Source organism: Electrophorus electricus, chromosome 14, assembly GCF_041902795.1.
Source record: "Electrophorus electricus isolate QZ-2024a chromosome 14, ASM4190279v1, whole genome shotgun sequence".
Classification (NCBI taxonomy): Eukaryota; Metazoa; Chordata; class Actinopteri; order Gymnotiformes; family Gymnotidae; genus Electrophorus; species Electrophorus electricus.
The window spans coordinates 26,271,683-26,291,030 of record NC_137510.1 but is presented as its reverse complement, the minus strand read 5'-3'; the positions used below and the strand labels follow the sequence as shown (position 1 = coordinate 26,291,030).

At 46.6% G+C, this 19,348-nt stretch overlaps 2 protein-coding genes across 2 annotated transcripts; one reads left to right on the top strand and one right to left on the bottom strand.

Moving 5' to 3' along the window:
* Window positions 1–157: 157 nt before the first annotated feature.
* nbn (nibrin) lies at window positions 158–11,466 on the top strand. The gene is made up of 16 exons (XM_027011486.3): window positions 158–321; window positions 621–739; window positions 985–1,112; window positions 1,264–1,423; window positions 1,526–1,629; window positions 2,713–2,830; window positions 3,976–4,166; window positions 5,767–5,864; window positions 7,439–7,595; window positions 7,693–7,959; window positions 8,106–8,769; window positions 8,857–8,913; window positions 9,049–9,210; window positions 9,298–9,411; window positions 9,518–9,567; window positions 10,701–11,466. Exons 1-16 carry the CDS (start codon window positions 291–293, stop codon window positions 10,729–10,731), a joined length of 2,451 nt encoding a protein of 816 aa, XP_026867287.2. The 5' UTR covers window positions 158–290; the 3' UTR covers window positions 10,732–11,466.
* A 146-nt stretch (window positions 11,467–11,612) lies between these two features.
* Window positions 11,613–18,494, bottom strand: osgin2 (oxidative stress induced growth inhibitor family member 2). Its single transcript, XM_081696052.1, has 6 exons — window positions 18,488–18,494; window positions 16,346–16,438; window positions 16,124–16,260; window positions 15,792–15,983; window positions 14,595–14,686; window positions 11,613–14,003 (listed from the first exon to the last, which is right to left on the bottom strand). The coding sequence occupies exons 2-6, from the start codon at window positions 16,410–16,412 to the stop codon at window positions 12,743–12,745; spliced, it is 1,749 nt and encodes a 582-aa protein (XP_081552178.1). The 5' UTR covers window positions 16,413–16,438; window positions 18,488–18,494; the 3' UTR covers window positions 11,613–12,742.
* Window positions 18,495–19,348: the final 854 nt, after the last annotated feature.

Sequence of the window (19,348 nt, the reverse complement as noted above, 5' to 3'; positions counted from 1 at the left end):
GGTGTCATAAAAGTGATCATTTATCTCTATTCCCGTCTGTTTATTTTCAGCAAATAATAATGTTTTTTTTTTTTTTTCGGGTGACAATGTGCCACGTGTTTGCAGACTTTTATCGTGAAACTGAAGAATGCCTCGTCACACAGGAAGTTGTCACGTCGGCTCGCCTGTCTGCCTTTCTGCCTTTCTGCAGCGGAAGTAGGGAGCCCTGCAGACCGGAGTCAGAGTTCAGAGGAACGTGCGTGTGAGCGCGTAACGTTTCCAGGCTCGCGCTGTGTCCCCGAGACGGCGTCATGTGGAAGCTTCGCGCGGAGTCCAGAGCAGGTATCTGCGCGCAGTGACGCGTTTCACCCACGCGAGCTCAGGCGCCCCGCGGCGGGTCGCTGTGGCTGCGGACGCGGATGCGCATGCGCAGCGCGGGTACCTGCTGCCGTGCACGCCACGTTAGGCACGCGGCACGCGTCCGGAGACGAGCAGCAACCTCCCGTGGTCCGTGCGTCACTGAGCGCGCGCGGCCTTACTGTGACTTCCCGGTCCCGGTCCCGGTCCCGGTGGCGGTGCGCGCTAACGAGGCATAACGCGACATCACGCGTTTAACACGGCGCTTGTGTCCTGGGTTGCAGACGTCATCCGCCTGCTCCCCGGTCAGGACTACGTAGTGGGTCGCAAGAACTGTGACGTCCTTTTGTCCAACGACCAGTCGATTAGTCGCGTGCACGCGCACCTAACGGTCACCGAGCAGGTGAGAAACAAAAACATACGAAGCAAAACGGTGATCATTATTATGTGTGATCGCTTTGGCCTTGTACACTGGTTTACCTCTGTACTATTTGAATCTGAGCGTTTCTATTATTTAACTAATTGTTTTATAGCTTACATTGTCAAGGGCCTTGAAAACATTGATCTGAGTAATGAATATATTTAATCATTTACATTTAGGCATAAACATTGACAGCCAGGTGTAATTTTGCTGTGCTTTTTTTGCAGGCGGTCACGGTGAAGGACACCTCCAAGTATGGCACGTTTGTCAACGACGAGCAGCTGGCGACGGGATCTACCAGGACGCTGCGTTTTGGAGACAGACTCACGTTTGGCGTCTTCCAGAGCAAGTTTAGGTCTGTGTTACCTCACACCCATGAAGACTTTCGGTTTTGACAGACGCAGCTGAAACGTGACATGCTGTAACGTAACAGACAAGCTTGTGCACTACTGTAAAAACGTTAAAAAGCAGGCGTGCGCCGTGTATTGCGTTCTCATCTTTCTCAGGCTGGAGCTGGACTCTGTGGTCGTCTGTTCATCATGTGTGGTCGCGGAAGGGAAGGCGTCCCTCTCTCAGGCTGTGCAGGCTGTCGGGGGTCGCCTGGTGAGCACCTGGACGCAGGACTGCACACATCTCGCCATGCCTGTCCTGAAGGTCACCATTAAGGTCAGGAGCACAGCACCCTCCCTGTCCTGTAATGTTGGTGCATGGGAAAAAAAAACCTCCAGAGCAAAAGCCTACTAAGCAAGGCTACTGTTCCATGTGCAGACCATCTGCGCTCTCCTGTCCTGCCGACCCATCGTGACACCGGAGTTCTTCACCGAGCTCTCCCGTGCCGTTCAGCGGAGGGATGCGCTTCCGACTCTGGAGAGGTAGGGGCTCTCCTAAGTTTAATGCCTTGGTGGGGTTTTTTTATTTGAAGTCCTGAATGAGTTTAAACAACTGAATTCTATAACTACTCAGTCAGCAGTGTTAAGACCCAGCTGAATTTGACTTCGACACTTTTAGAACGTGTTTAGAATTTAGTATGCACGTCGTGCCGCTGCGTGTGTGGGGTGGTTTTCTGTTCCTCCCTGCTCACATCACCTGGAGTTTTTCTGGGTTACTGTTTATTGTGTTTCTGAGATCAGTTTACTATGTTCAGCTGTGACAGTAGAACTCACAAACTTGGGCAGGAGTTGTGCTGAACTTGCAGTGGCTTTTCTGTTAATACTAGTCCAGTATTCACCGCTCATAGGAGTCTGGACGCCTTTTGTTCCTTCAGTGAAGCGTCATGGTTGTGGAATATTTTCTTTGCTCCCTCATACCGATTTGCATGTGCATTTGTAAAACATCCCAACGGGCATGCTGGGTAACAACCATGCATCTTGGGTAGCTCTCCCCCACCGTGCGTCTTGGGTACACCCCCCCCCCCCCCCCAAGAATCTCCCAGGCCAGACAAGTGGCTAGACATCCCACTGCATGTCTCTTGGGTCAGACGTGTGGCTGTGGTAGATTTGGGTAAAAAGTCAAATTTATTTATATGGCACTTTTTACAACGGCCGTTGTCACAAAGCAGCTTTACAGATGTCGGAGTGCAAGCCCCCCGTGAGTAAGCCAAGGGAGACAGTGGTGAGGAGAAACTCCCTAGAGCTTGAGGAAGAACCTTGAGAGGAACCAAGACTCAAAGCGGGGGCATCGTCCTCTGGCTGACAAACACTGCCATTGTAAAACTAGACAATAACAGGCAGACCAAGTAGTGTGTGGACAGCCCTGGATGAATGGTGAGCCAGACGTGTGGTGGTGGCAGGCTTGCAATGTGTGAGACGTCCTGGAAATGTTTTTAAAAAATAAAATTAGATGAAGAAATGTTTTTTTGTTTTTTGTTTTTTTTTAAGTAGTGGTCAGATGTTTCTGATCAAATCAGATTTACAGGAACCCATGATCAACCTACTCTGTGTTCTTTTCTGGCCCAGTTTCAGGCCAGAGATGGGCGAGCCCAGTTTGACCAAGAAACCCGTGGACCTCCACCCACACATGGAGAGAAAGACCCTGTTCAGGGACAAAACATTTGTCTTCCTCAGCACCAAGCAGGCGAGACCCCCTTTCAATTAGCTCAGAAACATTTAACAGGATTTTTTAAAGAGGTTTATGCACTTTTATTTGTAATATAATACCTTGCGTGACAAGTACAATACAAGATGGCTTGAATCCAGAAAAGGCATACCGCAGGGTAAAGGCGTTCCGGGTGTGTACTGTGTCTCGAAGGTTCAAAAGTCTTTGAGTTCTTCAGACACCACGTCATTCTTACACAACTGTACTGATAGTGTTGGTGCTCAGTTAGAAACTGTACGGCTCATCACATACCCACGTTTAGTTTATTGCAGATGTTGGTGTTTATTATTCATAGTACAGTTGTTTATATCCATGTGTAATTAGTCACTGAAAAAGTCATTTTTTAAAAAACGTTTTAATCTTGTGACGTTCTCCAGCTCGTTTTGTTTTTCGGACTAGACAAAGCCCTCCTGTGGGTCTGATACACGTTGAAGTTGGCATGTTAATCTGTGTTACTGTCTTCGTTGGGTCTCCTCAGTCACAGAATGTGGCTCAAGATGCCGTAAAGCTAATTTTTACCCCCAAACTAAGAGCAGCCCCACATGTCTTGCCCTGTGTTGGCCATCAGTTTAGTGGAGCAGCACTTTACACATCTGCCTGTTTTTTTAAATTCAGACAAGAGTGATTGTTAAAGCCTTGAACAGATCCTCTACGATGGAGAATACACAGGGCTCTGTCCTTACAATGAACTATGATGGTTTTTCCCACATCTTACCTATAAAGGGGTTTAAAACGTCCTTGCACACGTTTTCAGTGTGATGCTGTTGTTACCAAAGTGTGTGCGATCACCATCAGCGTTTGGCTTTCTCATCGTTCCGGAAACTTGTAGATGAATTGGTGTGTTGAGTATGTCATGGTATTGTGAACCTTTTATTGCGTTTGTCTACAGTTCTGTGAGCCGGTGAAGGTGGTAGGGTAGGGTGTTATCTTACACACAGCTATGCAGTGCATGCACACACTGACTGGTATCATACATGGAAAAGCTTGGGATTTTTAGTCTTGTCACGTTTTTAGTCTTGTCTGTGCAGGATGTTGGTTAGCAGAGTGTGAGGGGATACTGATATATGAACATGAAGGTAAACAGAATTGATATTTATTAGTGTTTTGTTGTGTGTGTGTTTCAGATGAAACGTTTAAGTCCGACCATCAGCTGTGGAGGTGGGAAATGGGAACGTTTGGAGGAGGGGTCCGTTCCTCTGTCCCTTCTGGAATCTCCGAGGACTTGTGTCATCAGTGTGGAAACGGGATCTTCCCAAGCGCTGCTAACTCTGCCCACCAAGAAGTGGGTGGAGTCTGTGGGCCAGGTCTTACACAGGTACCTCACTGACTGCCCTGCTGGTCTGAAGGAATGAAAGATGCTCGGACAGCAAAACTCTGAACAAATCTGTTCTCTCCTTTCATCAAGGCAGAGGTTACTCACAATGGAAGTTATGCTGGTGACTCCTTTTAAATTAAAAATATAAATTACCTGACAACTTACTGTTCTTCTGTAAAGGAAGCTGTATGATTAATTTGACATCTCACTCCCCTGTTCAGGGTCTTATTAACTATAATGTTATCAACTCTGGCAAAGCCTTTTAAAATCACTAGCTACTTCTAAACATACAGGGACAGGATCATCTGTGTTCCTAGCTAAGGTGCCAAGTCTGCAAGGGCACAACTAAGGTTAACCACCTTTTAAACACCAATGTTGTCTCAGCTCAAACGTGGTATCTTTAAACAGCCACTGGAGGGCAGTGTTGAGTAGTTTTCGCCATTCTGGGAGGTCAAGGCGGACTCCTTAAGGGGTTTCTATGGATCCCCGACCCGGCTGGGGTCTTTACGACCTGAGCAAGAGGATGAGAATGATGGAGGTTTGGTGACTTCTGATAATGCCAGGGAACTTGCCACAGAGTCTCATCTGTGCAGTGACTGCAGTGTGTGATTGAGATTGTTCTGGCCATGGCTGCTGTTAGCAGGTTTAAGTGTTACAACTTCATTAGCATCACTGAAACTGCACCTTATGTGCATATATCACTTGTTTCCATGGAAACAGATATTTTGACCAAAGCCAACGAAGTGCTACATTTTCGGGGCGATCCCCTCTTTCGTGAACTCTTGCTGTTTTAATTGCAAAAAAGAAAAGATGTCTGTTGCAGTGGTTAATATATATAAACAGAACAATAAGATATAAAAACCAGCAGAATATCTGAGCTCTCTGATCAGTCACACACAGAATGGCGTGACTCATCCTCAACCTCTTCTCACATCAGACTGGTTAAAACCTCCAGGTAGGCTGTAGGACTAGTCTTACAACATCACACTTAATACAAAATAGTTTCATTGGTGTTTTGAATGTGCGTTATTGTCTAATCGCTGCAAGGTGAATTTGAAGGGGAGTAGATTTCCCAGAAAGTCATGGTACAGGTCTAGGCAGGCGATGCATCGTTCAGGTCAGGTGATCTCTAATGTTGAGAGCTACGCTGCCATGTTCTTCCTGAAGCACGCTGGAATTCTCTAGGTGGAACATCGATAGCGGCATGTGTGCATTTGAAACGTAGGTTTCACTAACAGCTGCTGTTCGCCTTATGAGAGAGCACGATCACCCAAAATCCAGCCTGTGGATCACAGAGTAAAGGTCTCACTTAAACACAGAGGGCACTGTAGTCTGATTAGACACACATATGAAGCGTGTGTTTGCGTGCTGGAGGGTTTGAAGCGTTACTTTGCCTCTGCGGGGCAGTTGGAGTAACGCATGTCACCGTCCACACACACATTCACGCTCGTGTGTTAGCTGAATTATGATCTTGGCTTTTTAAGTGACTGTGCTGGACTGTGTGGAGGAAGAAGCTGTTTTTCTGTTCCCTTTCCTGAGTCAGCGAATCTGTGTATTAATTTACTCTCTCTCTCTCTCTCTCTCTCTCTCTCTGCAACAGAAGTGGTTTACGCTTCATCGCTGAATCTGAGATTGGATTGGCAGCCATCTATTTTAACAGTCAGACTTACTGCAATCCCTGTATCTCTTTGGATTCTGGTGAGCAGAATACACAGAGAGACAGAATATCAACAAAGAAATCCAAAATAAAAACATTAAATAAAGGTTATAAATTAATTTGTATTTGATTATGTGAAATGAGTATTTGATCCCCCTACCAACCAGCAAGAAATCTGACCCCCAATGACTGGTCATGTGCCCATGAGGCACACAAATTAGTTCTGTCCCTTTAAGAAAGTACTCTTAATCTCACCTCGTTGTGTGTATAAAAAACACCTGTCACAGAATCAGTCTCTTCCATTCAAACCACTGGACCACCATGGGCAAGACCAAAGAGCTGTCAAAGCACGTTAGGGACAAGACTGTAGACCTGCACAAGGCTGGAATCGGCTACAAGAACATCAGCAAGAAGTTTGGTGATAAAGGGACCACTGTTGTCATGATAATTCAAAAATGAAAGAAATACAAAATAACAGTAAATCAGCCTTGCTCTGGAGCTGCGTGCAAGATCTCACCTCGTGGGGTAAGGATGATTCTGAAAAAGGTGAGGTGTCCGCCCAGAATTACACGGGAGGAGCTTGTTAATGATCTCAAGGGAGCTGGGAGCACAGTCACCAAGAAAACCATTAGTAACACACTTCGCTGTAATGGATTGAGATCCTGCAGAGCCCACAAAGTCCCTCTGCTCAAGAAGGCTCATGCACAGGCCTACGTCTAAAGTCTGCCAGTGAACACCTGAATGATTCAGAGAAGACTTGGGAGAATGTCATGTGGTGAGATGAGCTCTTCGCCATCAACTTGACTCGCCGTGTTTGGAGGCAGAGAAATGCTGGATATGACCCCAAGAACACCATCCCCACTATCAAACATGGATGTGGTAACATTCTGCTTTGGGGTTGTTTCTCTGCTAAGGGTACAGGAAAACTTCACTGCGTTGAGGGGCACATGAACGGGGCCATGTAGCGTAGAATACTGAATGAGAACCTCCTGGCCTCAGCCAGAACATTGAAGATGGTCGTGGATGAGTCTTCCAGCATGACGATGACCCAAAACATATGGCCAAGGCAACAAAGCAGTGTCTTAAGATCCTGGAGTGGCCTAGCCAGTCTCTGGACCTTAATCCCATAGAATATCTGTGGAGGGAGCTCAAGATTCAAGTTGCCAAGCAACATCCTCGAAACCTTCAGGATTTGGAAAGTGTCTGTAAAGAGGAGTGGGCCAAAATCCCCCCTGAGACATGTGCAAATCTGGTGACCAACTACAAGAAACGTCTGACCCCTCTGCTTGCCAACAAGGGTTTCTCCACCAAGTACCAAGTCGTGTATTGCTTGAGCATCAAATACTTATTTCACGTAATCAAATACACATTAATTTATAACCATTATTTAAAGTTTTTATTTCGGATTTCTTTGTTGATATTCTGTCTCTCAGGTTTATTTTAACAATCATAAATTTGAGTACTCCCATTGGCACTGTAGTATTATGCAAAATAAGGAGCATCTGTGTTTGTGTTGACTGATGAAACACTAACTAATCATTACAGCATCAGTCTGAAGAAGTTTCCAGCAGTGACAGAACCACGTTCTCTAACGTCATGTCATACAATCTTGTAGAATCTGTTCGAGCTCCACTGATCCCTGGAGCATCGATGTCCCAGAATGCCACAGTGGATGAGACTACGCTTCCTGCAGTCTCCCAGAACATCACAGCCTATGTAGCCAACACAGAAATGTCACAGGGCGTCGGCGGGAAGGTCAGAGGGCATCGGGGGTAGGTTGGCCATTACACTTGGTGATATGCCAGCTTGATGCCACAAGGAAACTCCACATATTCTCGTAGTGTTTCCACTGACCCTCGACCTCTGCAGGGTAGACGCGGGCGGGGCCGCCGTCATCGGAGAGACCCCAGAGAGACGGCCCAGACAGGCGTGTGCACTGGGCTCGCCCACCATCCCAGAATCCGTGAATCCACAGCTGTGTTCCAGCGGGAAGGCGGACGCAGGTATCCCTGGGGGTCGGAGCGCGGGCACCGCACCACGGTCGGCCCCCACCCAGCCAGACAGCGCGACACTTAAAAGATCCCCCCAGAAACAATCATCCCTCACAAGCTACTTCCAGGCTGTCAATAAAAAAAGGCACGTCACCAGTACCACACCCAGACCGCAACACATGTAGCTCATACGTGTTGAGTGTGTTGGAGATGTGTGTTGCAAATCATGTAGAAGTGTTTGTACTTAGTTGAGGGATTTAATTAGATTTTCTTTGATGTGTCTCTGTCCAGGGTGCGTGAGACCGATACTGACTCCCCATTGTCCGAGGCCAAGCTCTCCCGCCGAGACAGCGAGGAAGAGGAGGACAGGAAGATGAAGAGCTCTAACTCTGCTGCGTCTGTGAGCCTGGATCCCGTCAGTAGGTGTGCGGACCAGAGCCAGCGCGGCAACCCCCAGCGTCCCGAGTTCAGCGCCAGTGTGGGTTTGGGTTCCGGGCTCGGAGAAAACTGCGGGAACGGGGGTTATCTGAGCCGGATCTCCGGAGCGAAGAAGAGGAAGGAACCGGAGCTGGGCAAACCGTCTGGCCCAGAGGTGTCTGCAGATGTGTCCCATTTGGACGTGTCTCTCGACGAGCTTGAGTCCATCATGTCTGTGGACATGGACGAACCCTTGCAGTCTGCGGCCAATAAGAAACAGCGTGTGGATCAGGGTGAGAACGTCGGTGCGCCCAGCAACCAGTGCAGGGCGGAGAAACAGCAAAGCATGGCCAATAAGGGCCGGGGCTTGGAGAACAAAGGGCTAAGCGTAACCAATAGCAGTCAAGACTCTGAAGAGAAGCCACTGGGCTCAGCCAATAAAAGGCCAGATTTGGGGCGGGAAGAGTGTAGTTCTGCACACAGGGCTGAGAGACCAGAGTCAGAGGATGTTAAAGAAGAGGACGTGTCTCTCGTTGTGGTGAGCACGGCTTTCTGTTGACTCATCACCAGTGTCTGTTTGAACTATGTCAGTGTCGTGATTCCAAGGTGTTTGGTTTGCGTTTAGGCTCCAGATAGCTTTGTCAGAACCAGAAAAGTGGAAGCAATCAAGCAAGACCCCACGGTGAGGTTTCCAGACACAGAGGGAAATGCTTATTAATCAGTTAACTTAATCATCCTATCAAAGCCCCTAATTAGGGCTGTTTCAGTGAGTTGCGCTCTAACACAGACTTGTGACGGTGCGATTGTTGGTTTGTAGACCACCAGCTCGGCGACTGGCCCCAAGAACGACCCCGAGCTTCCCACCAAGGTCATGCAGATTCAGTTTAAGGTCCTGACATTGAGTGCCCCCTGCAGACCAAGACCCTACCCGTTACACAGCTGCGGTCCCAACGACAAGAACTTCAAGCGTTTCCGCAAGGTGGGGCCCGGGACGGCGGCTGGGATTAAAGGTCAACCTGCTGGTTGGGGCGGGTTTGGTTAATTTCCTTCTGCTCGTGTGCAACAGTTGCCCGTGCCCGGCCTCCACGGATTACCCAGCATCATCGGTGGCTCCGACCTGGTGGCTCACAACCGCAGCAAGAATGCTGAACTGGAGGAGTGGCTGAGAGATGCAGCGAAGGTGAGCGAGAGAGCGATTGAGTGAATAAGTACAAGAGAGGAGAAGAAAGATTAGGAGGAAGTGTTTGTGCGCAGTGTGTCTGTGACCTTGCCTCTCTTTGTTTCAGGAGGAGAAGCAGCAGGAATATGAGGAGGCTCTGGGGCTCGACTTGTTCAGGTACGCTTTGGTTCGGTTTTTTTATGCCTCAGCTACAACCTGAGTGACGTCTGGCTGCCGTGTTGGAGGTTCGATGTTGAGCGCCGCCGCTGAGTAAACGTGAGGGGAATTCAGCAGGGACGTTGGCTGTTGTTGCTCCATGTCCACCTCATTCTCCGTCAGCTCCGGTTTCTGAAGAGCACATAACTCATTGCTGTCTCATTTATACATACACATATTAGAACAGCCACAGGAACGCCCAGATCCAAACACACATTAGAACGTCCACGGGAATGCCCAGGTCCAAACACACACACAATAGAATGGCATCAGGGACGCCTGCTTCCAAACACACCCAGGGGTGTAATACAGTAAACCTGACCTAGATACAGAATAGAGAATTCATTGCTAGCGAACAATGGTGGAGGTGTTGTACACAAATGTTTTGGAATAAATATCGTTGAGATGGTATATCGTACACATCGTAAAGAAATCTGGTATGAAGAGTGTTTTAGTTTGTAAGAGGAACTGCTTAATGTGTTAAAAGATACAGGAAGAAATCAAGAACAAATGGGTGAAAAGTAATATTGCTTAATTTGAATTCATTGCATGACTAAACATTTTACACTGTGCATATTGTGTCCGTATTTGGGTATCTGGATAAGTGATGAATGTCCTGTTAGTGTGCAGAACACACGTGAGCTCACGTCACCAGCTGTCTCCAGAGAGTGGGGCCGTGTTAGGGAAGTGTGGGGTGAGGGTTCGTTCGAGGGGGTTGCTTAGAGACAGAATCTGGCTAAAGTGTAAGGCTTGCTTTAAAGTGGTTACATTTCTGCTGCCAAAGCAGAACACACACACAACTGTTCAACTGTTTGATCTTTGAATTATAAGCATTAGCCAATCAACCGTGGCGAGGGAACATCACATGGAGAGACTACAGTTTTCCCTCACGCTCGCTCTGCCTCCTCTGAAGTCGTCTGTTCACTTCTGTTATCTCCAGACGTGCTTTACTGAAGAGAAGTCTGGTTTGATGGGTTTTAAACAATATTCATCTGCCCCATTTCCGATTCTCACATTGGTTATGGAGTGTTATAAATTTGTAGTTTTTATAGCTCAACTATTCTGATCATTTTTGTTTTTCTCATTTGTTTTAGGTACAATCCAAAGCCGACTAAAAGAAGATGAGGTAATCGTTCTGGAAACTTCAGTGATCGGCATACTCAACATCAATTTTTAAAATATTTTGCAAGTTCTCAACCAAAAACATTTAGAGCAGTTGAAACCGAACCCAACCCCACCAAACCCAAAATAAATTCTGGATCATCAGAGAAATTGTGTGCAATGTTGCCAATAAGTGAGGCCTTAACTATGTTGTGTGTTCTTGTTAAGATACGAGCTTGGCAAAAGTTTACATTTCACACATCTTTACAGAGTTCCCACTCCCTCTGCTCACATGGTTCATCTGTTTTGACTGTTGTAAGTTGTCACTTTTCAAATGCACCAGTGTTAGGAAATTCACACCCAAGAGATGATGTGGAGGAAACATCTGATAAGTTCCATGAACTGGGTTTGTTTTGTCAGCTTTTCCAAATATAATGTTTTTCGGCTGGAAACTAAAGTTCAGGCTTGAAACACTCTAATTGAACACTATAGAAGACTTGTGAAATTCATCCCCCTCAAAAAAAACCAAAAACCTTTTCAAACATCAAGTTGCTTGCTAAACTATCAGCATTCTGCTAAACTTGTAAAAAGACTTCATCACATCCATATTCCTATCTAGTTCTTCATTACAAATTCATAGAACTGAATGGAAATTCTGCTTATTGAATAGGTTTATTACAGTCACCGATGGAAAACAATGTAACAAAAGTTTTAAAAAGTTTTATTTGTCCATAATAAAAATAGTGAATAAAAAAACACGTTGAAACCTTGTTTTCTTTTTTCACAAGGTCAAGTGGTTCAACATGTCCAAGTTGTCTAAAACTCAAATTCCAGTCACATTTAGAACAGCTGTCAGGAATTTAACTCTCCTCGTTCACGTCTCACGGACCTGTTTACTATTTGTCCCATTTTCTTATGAGTCTACTAAAATGCAGTTAATTTATTCAGGTTTATTTTGGCACAACTCTTCCTGTATCCAAATGCTTTTGTGCTACAGCCCTTATCTGCTGTAACAACATGCAGAGGAAGATGCCCCAGCCCAGCTTTGGTTAAATGGTCGTTTGGCTATACAAAGAGGCATTAGGCAGAAACTGGTTTGCAAGCATAACCATTAGTGGCACTGAAGACTGAAATAACTGGAGCACTTGTGTACCATGTACATGTCACGTGACAATCGGTGAGCCATCGGTGGGCTACAGCTTTGGTTCGAGAGTCAACTGTGATTCGTTTTTTGTTTCAATACGCATCCCCTTTGCATATAAATTATAAGAATTTAATAGATTTGTGCACATTAATATGGAAGCTTGTGAGAAATGATTGGGACAGTTAAATATTTAGTTAGTATTCATGTATCAGCCGTAGCTTGCAGCCTTCTGTGCTCATGCCTGGGTTAGCAGTAGATATGCTAAGGGCAAGAACGAGGAGGTGTGGCAAGACTCCAGGGCAGAAGAACCGAGCTGCGATGACACGTGTGTTTGGATATACAGGTTTACTGCCACAACACACAAGGCTTCAGACCGAGAGGAAACGCTAAATCTGACCATAATCTCAGCCAGTCGGCATACGCTCCACAGAGCTGAGCTGGCCACTGCTGATGCAAGTGGTCGGGTTGCCAGTTATGTAATCCCTTCTCCAGAAAGAGAAGGAATTTGGCATTTCCAGATCAGCCACTTTTATTGTAACCTGCACAGCTCACCGCAGTGTTTTTCTGAGATGAGTCTAGAGCTTCTATTTAGTCTGAAAACATTTTTAAGAGGCATTGTACCATTTTTTACTACATCTAGAAAACCGTCTAGAAACCATAGATGAGACACTGAAATATAGACACATTATCCCTGTAAGCTCTGCTACCGTTTCAAAGAGCAGGAACAGATGCTGCTTATATTCCTGCCTTTTATTCTTCTGCAGAACGTCACTCGTTTTAAAAATGCTATCAAAGTCGTAGAGTTTAACAGACGCATCCAAACATGGAAAAGTCCACTGCGTACATGTAAACAAAATTTGCCGTCTCCTTTCAATACCTTCCAGAACGTTCTCAGACGAATCCCCCCGGGCTGCCACCCTGCCCACCTCCTCCATCCTCGATAAGTTTCTTCTCCATCTTCTTCAATCTCTTCAGCAGACAGCTTGCGATTCCCAAAGCACCTCCCTTCAGGAAGCGCACAAAGTTGTCCCCCACCAGGGGCCCCATGGCGAACAGGCCTGGCTCTGCGCGGCACTCGAATGTATAGGGGTTTATGTCCACGGGGTTGTGCTTGCAGGAGATGGGTCTACTGGAGTCCAAACCCAAGTACTGTCCTTTCTCCTTTATGAAGAACAGGTCTGGGTAGGTCCCGATCAGGACCAACACCATGGAGACTTTGACAGCTCTCAGGACGCCGTTGGACCCGCGCAGTACGCAGCTCATGTCAGGATGGAAGGACAGGACACAGTGTTCCGGGAAGCTGGTGTAGTCTGGGAGCAGCGCCGAGGAAGCAGAAGGAACGGTGGGATTGGCGCCACGGTTGGTTACCGGAGCTGGCAGGTGGGTCTGAGAGCACATCATGTGGTAGACCCTGTGGTACTCTGGGTAGAGCGCCTTTGGGAGCTGCTTGAAAATGAGGCTGGGGTCGTCAGCTCGCTTGCGAAAGGCGTGCAGCACCGAGATGCTATGGTCGCAGGCGCACAGGATGGCGTCAGCCGCGCTGAGGCCCGCCCCCACCACGAGCACGGGGTCGGATGCGGGGCCTGACTTTCCGCGCTGGCTGACGGCCGCGCCGAGGTCGCGCACGCTGTGGAACACGTAGGGAAGCTCCTCCCCTTCCACGCCCAGTCGAGCTGGCGAGTCAGAAGCTCCGGTGGCTAAGACAACGTTCTCCGCAAAGAGGCTGAAAGGCACGTGGGTCTCGCCCTGGAGCTGCTGGTAGCCCCTGACCTCCCAAAGCCCCTGAGAAACAGCACTCTCCCTCGTACCTTCACCCCTCCTCTCCCATCTGTCCTCCCCGTCGCCTCCTTGAACCCTTCCAATACCGTTCTCCGTACCGTGCTTTAAGATATGACTCTTCTCATGTTCCTTGCCATCATGACCAGCGTCTGTTCCAGTTTGGGGGCCATGGCCAGTCCCATAATCGGCCTTGTTCATCTGATCGCCGTTGTCGTTTTCTTTCGCAAGGCTGTTCTCATGAACACGGTGAAGTCTCTGAACAGATGTGACGTAGGTGTTCTCCACAAAGTTCCTCTGGAGACCCATGAGAGTGACATAATTCTGATAATAAGAGACGATCTCCTCTGGACTGGCCCGGTTACTAGATGCAGCCCTGGAGGACAAAGCGAAGACATCTAAGCACACACAACCCTATTCACAAACACACAGAGAGAATAGCACATGTTCTGCTGTTAACATTTTCACTTACAACCTCAACTGAAAACATTTTACTGAGATTATTGCATGAAAAAAGGGAGGAGATGGTGGGTTTTCTGTTCATCTACATTTACATTTAGGGCTTTTACCAAATGCTCTTATCCAGAGCTTTGGCATCTCCTCAGAAAATACCTCCAAAACACAGCCAGTACAAAAAGATTAGAGTCTGAATACTAGTGAACTAAGATAGTGTCACAGGAGTCAATGAAAGAATTATAAAAGAACATATCTTTAGGGTTCAAATAAAAATAGCTTAAAATAACCATTAATGCCATTATTAAATAAAAACACAAAGTAAAAACACCTTTACACATTATGCTGTCCGTCTGCAGCTGACCTCATCTATGGTGGCTCGGGGGAGTGGGACTAATGCACTGAATGGCTATACCCAACACCCCCAAGTCCCACGGGTACAGCTCCTAAAACACGCCATCTGCTCTCTGTTCGAGCAGTGATGGTGAGCCGATCTTTTGGCCAGGGTGTGTACCTCCGCTTGGCTGGGTTGACGTCCCTGTAGCTCACCCCTGGGAGCTCCATCCAAATCCCCAGACTAATGGTCAGCATAGAACCTTCCATTGCCTAGGAAACAGCAGGAGAATTTAATCAGGTAAGGCAGGGTGACCCATAGTGCCTGACTAATTTCTCCCCGCTGCGACCCAAACTAGTTGTAGATGGCTCACCTGTGTTCAAGGTACCACAGTGTACTTTTGTGTTAGAAATACAGATTGCTTGTTCGGAAATAGCATTGGCTTGGTTTGCCCAGGGGTTTAAATGTTATCTGCTGCCGTTAAGTACAAAACAACACAGATTTGCAAGTTTTTTTCAATATTTGTTTACTCAACATTAAACTCAACCAATTCTCTGAATGACAGTAATGTAACACATTTGTTGGAATAATGAAATCAGGTCATTATTATCTTTTGTATCAAAAGCAACAAAACTGCTATAATCCAAACATTTTAGTAAGGCCAGAGTTTTGTAAAGAGTAAAGATGTCTGTTCATGAAGCAGCGTCAGTACAAGTGGGTGCGAGGTAGCCTGTCTCCTGTCGCGTCACTCCGTTAACATAGCTGTGTTTCCACAGTCCAGTTCAGAGCGTCTGTCCTGCCCAAGACTCTGGGGAATGTGCTGGCGCTAATGTTCTGAGGGTCCAGTCCCAAGCTGCATCCCCACACATGGCATGTTTCTCCATGGTAATGCTCAGACTGCCTACATATCTAGGGATGGGGGCTGTGTCGAGCTTTTCCCAGCTTCGTCCGTGACGTGCGATTCAGCTGGAATATCCAGCCTTTCCTGATAACAAAACACCAGCTAGTGTAGGAGCTGAGAGGATCTCACGCTGATATGTCACTTTTTTTTTTTTTTTTTGGAATTCTTACAATCATAAATCTCATTAAGGTTTGATCGTCTGAGCAAACTTCTTTTTGCCTTTTTCCCTGAACGGCCAATGAGAAAATCAGTTATAATGAGGAACTACCAGCTGGAAACCTTTCTGAGAGTTTAACATAATCACTTTTGTACTTAGTCACTAGTTAGGAAAAGTGATTGTGTGAATTTGGCTGTTATTATGTAATCAGACAGCTTTTATGACCCTCGACACTGTTGATGAAACATTGCCTTGCTTGACTGGCATGCCTAGACAGATCCACAGTTCTCTGGCTCCTGATTGGTCGAAAGCCACTCACGTGCCACGCCCCACCTGGGGCGCTCTTTCCCAGGATCAGGTGGGGTATGTGGTGCCGTTTGTCCAGTCTCCACTGCAGCACAGACGGAAACTCAAAGCCCCGGTCAGCATCTGGGTGAAGGAGTGTGTCGTAGAGCACAGCCACCGGGTTCCCAGAGCGGCCCTCTAAACCTTCACACAAGTACTGCAGGTCCTTCGCACACACGCACACGCGCACGCGCACACACACACACACACACACACACACACACACACACACACACACATATTTAATATACAGTCCCACCTCACATTTTTTGTATTAAGCTTGCTGGTAAGTTTGCTGTAACTTGCCTGCTCCGTGATGGGCAGGTGCTTAGCCTCCTGTAGTTTGTGATAAAGGACGGGGTTGGGGTGCACGAGCGCTGCATCTAGATAGGGCGTGTACCCGCTCAGGAGATGAGACAGGCAGATCCCTGAAGGGCCGTTACCTGAGGAGATGTTGGGGAGAGACGGTCAGGGGGTCTGTGGGCAAGCTGTTGTCAGCTGTAGCCGCGCCACGTGAGCGTCACTCACCGATGATGACGACGGGCATCGCTGGAGGGCCGTCCCTGGACAAAGAGTTCTTGTCCCGAAGAGGCATGGTCACAGCCAGGGCCAGAGCAGGCACTGCCAGCACAAGATGTCTGTTACACACCTGTTCGCCTCTCTGTTCGTCTTTCTGTTGCACACCAATTCACCTGTTTCCACCTTCTGTGTTTCCCCAGGTGAAAATTTGCCTTAAAAGTTCCAGAAACAGCTCAACATGCCAAGACTCACCAGACTTTCATAAGTGACCAGACACACTCAGCTTCTCTGGTACCGCTAGAACACTTGAATTGTTCTTCTCTCTTTGTAAAGCAGGGCGTAACCCCGACAGAAGGAGCTCGACATTTTGTGGTAACCTCATTCCTCATTCAAACATTTACACACCAGTACTTCCTGATACGCACTCATTAACAAGCCGGTAATAATAAACACAAACAGTATTCCACAGAAAGTGGCATACGCAGACAATTCTGAGGCCCTTCGTCTGTTTCTACTTTATTGGTTTACGCTGCGAGAACCTTTTCACGAAATGCATGCACATGTTTTATTTCTTTCTTATACAGATCATTTCTTTCTTATACAGATCAAACAAAGGTCAGAGGTCACAGCTGGACCTCTAACAGGCTTGTAATAAGAACCAGTGTTTCAAAAAAACAAAAACAAACAAACAACAGTTGAAAGTTGTCAAAGCTCTGTTGATGCTTAACACTTTGTACTGTTTACATTTCAGGAAATTATGAACGAATACTTGTTTGTGTGCAGAAAAGCTGATGTAAACTAAATGGCTTTGAAAGTATCACAAGATCAAAACCAATGAAGGAGATGGAAGTGGACCTGGAGGTGCAGAAGCCTTTCGAAGTCATAGCTATGTCCGTGGACCAGGCCCAGTTGCCACGGTGACTACATACACACGGAGGGGCCTGTTGGGAGCTGCCGTTCCTCACGACAACGGCATTCGCTCCCAACAAAGGTGAATCACGAGCGGCTCTGTTTGAGCACGCTCAGTGCATCGCCTCTGGCGGACACACAGACACACACCCCCCCCCCCCCCCAATTGGACCCCTGGAACGGCCCGAGTTTGTGTCTCTGGTGTGCTGGCTGTCAGCGCTTTGCACAGGCTCGGTCCATTTTTGTTTCACCATGGCTTTTTATCCTTTTCAAAGCGAGGATGCTGGATTCCAGGCCCAGGCAGAGCTAGGATGGCAGGGGATTGCTGGTGTGGGAGAGACGGGGCACCTCCACCCCACTGCCCAGTCTAACAGTCTCCTCACAGGTGTGGCGGGGAGGACCAGGACCCCCCGGAAGGTGGTGCTGGTAGGTGTTTGTATTTAACAGTGCTCGGATGGCCTGTGTGTGTGTATATGTGTGCCTGGTTACACATATTCTTCAAAACCCCAACTCCCAGCAGTCGACTCCCACACTGACTCTTGCATTTATAAATAATGCTTAAAAAATAATAAATACATACATTTATAATATTTGAAGAAGAAGAGCTTTTCTACCATTTCAGCTGCATAATTCTAATTCTGATACTAGAATATGGTTAGTAGATACTAACAGTAATAATAAGACCAAAATTATACTTTGATATTATTTCAAAGTTAGTATAGCATAATGTATCCATAAAACTATTAGGCCTGTTTGCAATTATATAAAATTTAAAAAATACACTTTTCTTAATACACTGCATAGTTTTTACTTCTCTATGTATTATTTTATGAAACATTGTACAACTATTAAACAAATCGGGATTGTTTACTGTATGTCTTAGCAGTAGCTAAGTTTAATGTAGACTAATTTTAATCGAATTGTGGATAAGTTAGAATAAATTAGTTTCTCAATTCAGATCAGACTGCTGGAGACTCACTGGATTTCCTCACTATACAGTCTTATGTCACATGGTGCCACATTTTTAGCATCGTACGTGAAGCCAAGCTGAGTGGACCACCGCATGCAAAGGCATAAAGAAACATTATAGCTGAGTAAAACATGCCTTCCATTGAAATGTCACATGGCAAATCATATCAACGCTACTCACCTGTGACCGTGTGGAGACCAGGCACCTGGATCAGCACACAACTGCTCACCTGGACAGAATGAACTATGATGCGCCTGCGGAGATGTTCTCACCTGTCGGTCCTTATCTGCATCTGTCTCGGATCTGTCTCGGGTCTGTCTCGGGTAATCTGGGCCAAGGACGAACCGCCCGAGAAACTGCGAAGATGCCGGCGGACGCGTCGCTTCTCCCCAGCATCACACGCGGACAGCCTCGCGCGGTCGGCTCCGAGCAGGCATGACGAACGAGCCCAGAGTGTGCCGAGCGCGCGCGGCTTCGGCAAGGTTCGTACCAGGAAACTTAATCGATCGCTGTCGATAGGTTTACGGACACTCGTGATGAGCTGTCTTTGTCTGCGAGCCTTTCTTACAGGTTCTGTTTTACCCTGCGCTTGAATATTTGTAAAGAATTTTTCAACCACACATAAATGATTAATAATATAATAATGTTTTGACTGCGGTCAAAACACAGCCTACGTGAGTTCTTTCACTGGCTCCGTAATTATGGTATCGTAATACAGCTCCTCAACTGGAGTAAAAAAAACAAAACATATTTGAAAAACTGGGGTTTGATTGAACGATCATAAGATGACCCATATCTATAACATTATGTTTCATCCCAGTGTTTGACCACGAGTCAGCATAACCCTATAATGTGGCAAAATTGTTTTTCCCAAATGAATACACACATTTCTCAGAAAACTGCAGTTTCTCAAGTTATATACACAAACCCCAGTATCAAATGCCCCAAACGTTTAAACAAAGAAGAGAGAGAAAAAACTTTTTTTGATAAAAATAACTCCAGTCGTCAAAACCAAATCATGCAGTCAAAAACCTCACACATGCTACAAAACTGTAGTTCATGGTAAACACCAATTAGACACTGTGTTGCAAAAACTAAAACTAGTTGTATTACAGCAACTTTTAATATTCTGT

Excerpts from the sequence above, each read along its gene's own strand:
- nbn (XM_027011486.3), top strand. The coding sequence starts at position 291 with ATGTGGAAGCTTCGCGCGGAGTCCAGAGCAG. Across the intron at positions 1,424-1,525 it reads TCCTGAAGGTCACCATTAAG|ACCATCTGCGCTCTCCTGTC; the intron begins GTCAGGAGCACA and ends TTCCATGTGCAG. Across the intron at positions 9,568-10,700 it reads CTGGGGCTCGACTTGTTCAG|GTACAATCCAAAGCCGACTA; the intron begins GTACGCTTTGGT and ends CATTTGTTTTAG.
- osgin2 (XM_081696052.1), bottom strand. The coding sequence starts at position 16,412 with ATGCCTCTTCGGGACAAGAACTCTTTGTCCAGGGACGGCCCTCCAGCG. Across the intron at positions 15,984-16,123 it reads ACCTGCCCATCACGGAGCAG|GACCTGCAGTACTTGTGTGA; the intron begins GCAAGTTACAGC and ends GTGTGTGCGAAG. Across the intron at positions 14,004-14,594 it reads GTCAACCCAGCCAAGCGGAG|GGCTGCATCTAGTAACCGGG; the intron begins GTACACACCCTG and ends TTTGTCCTCCAG.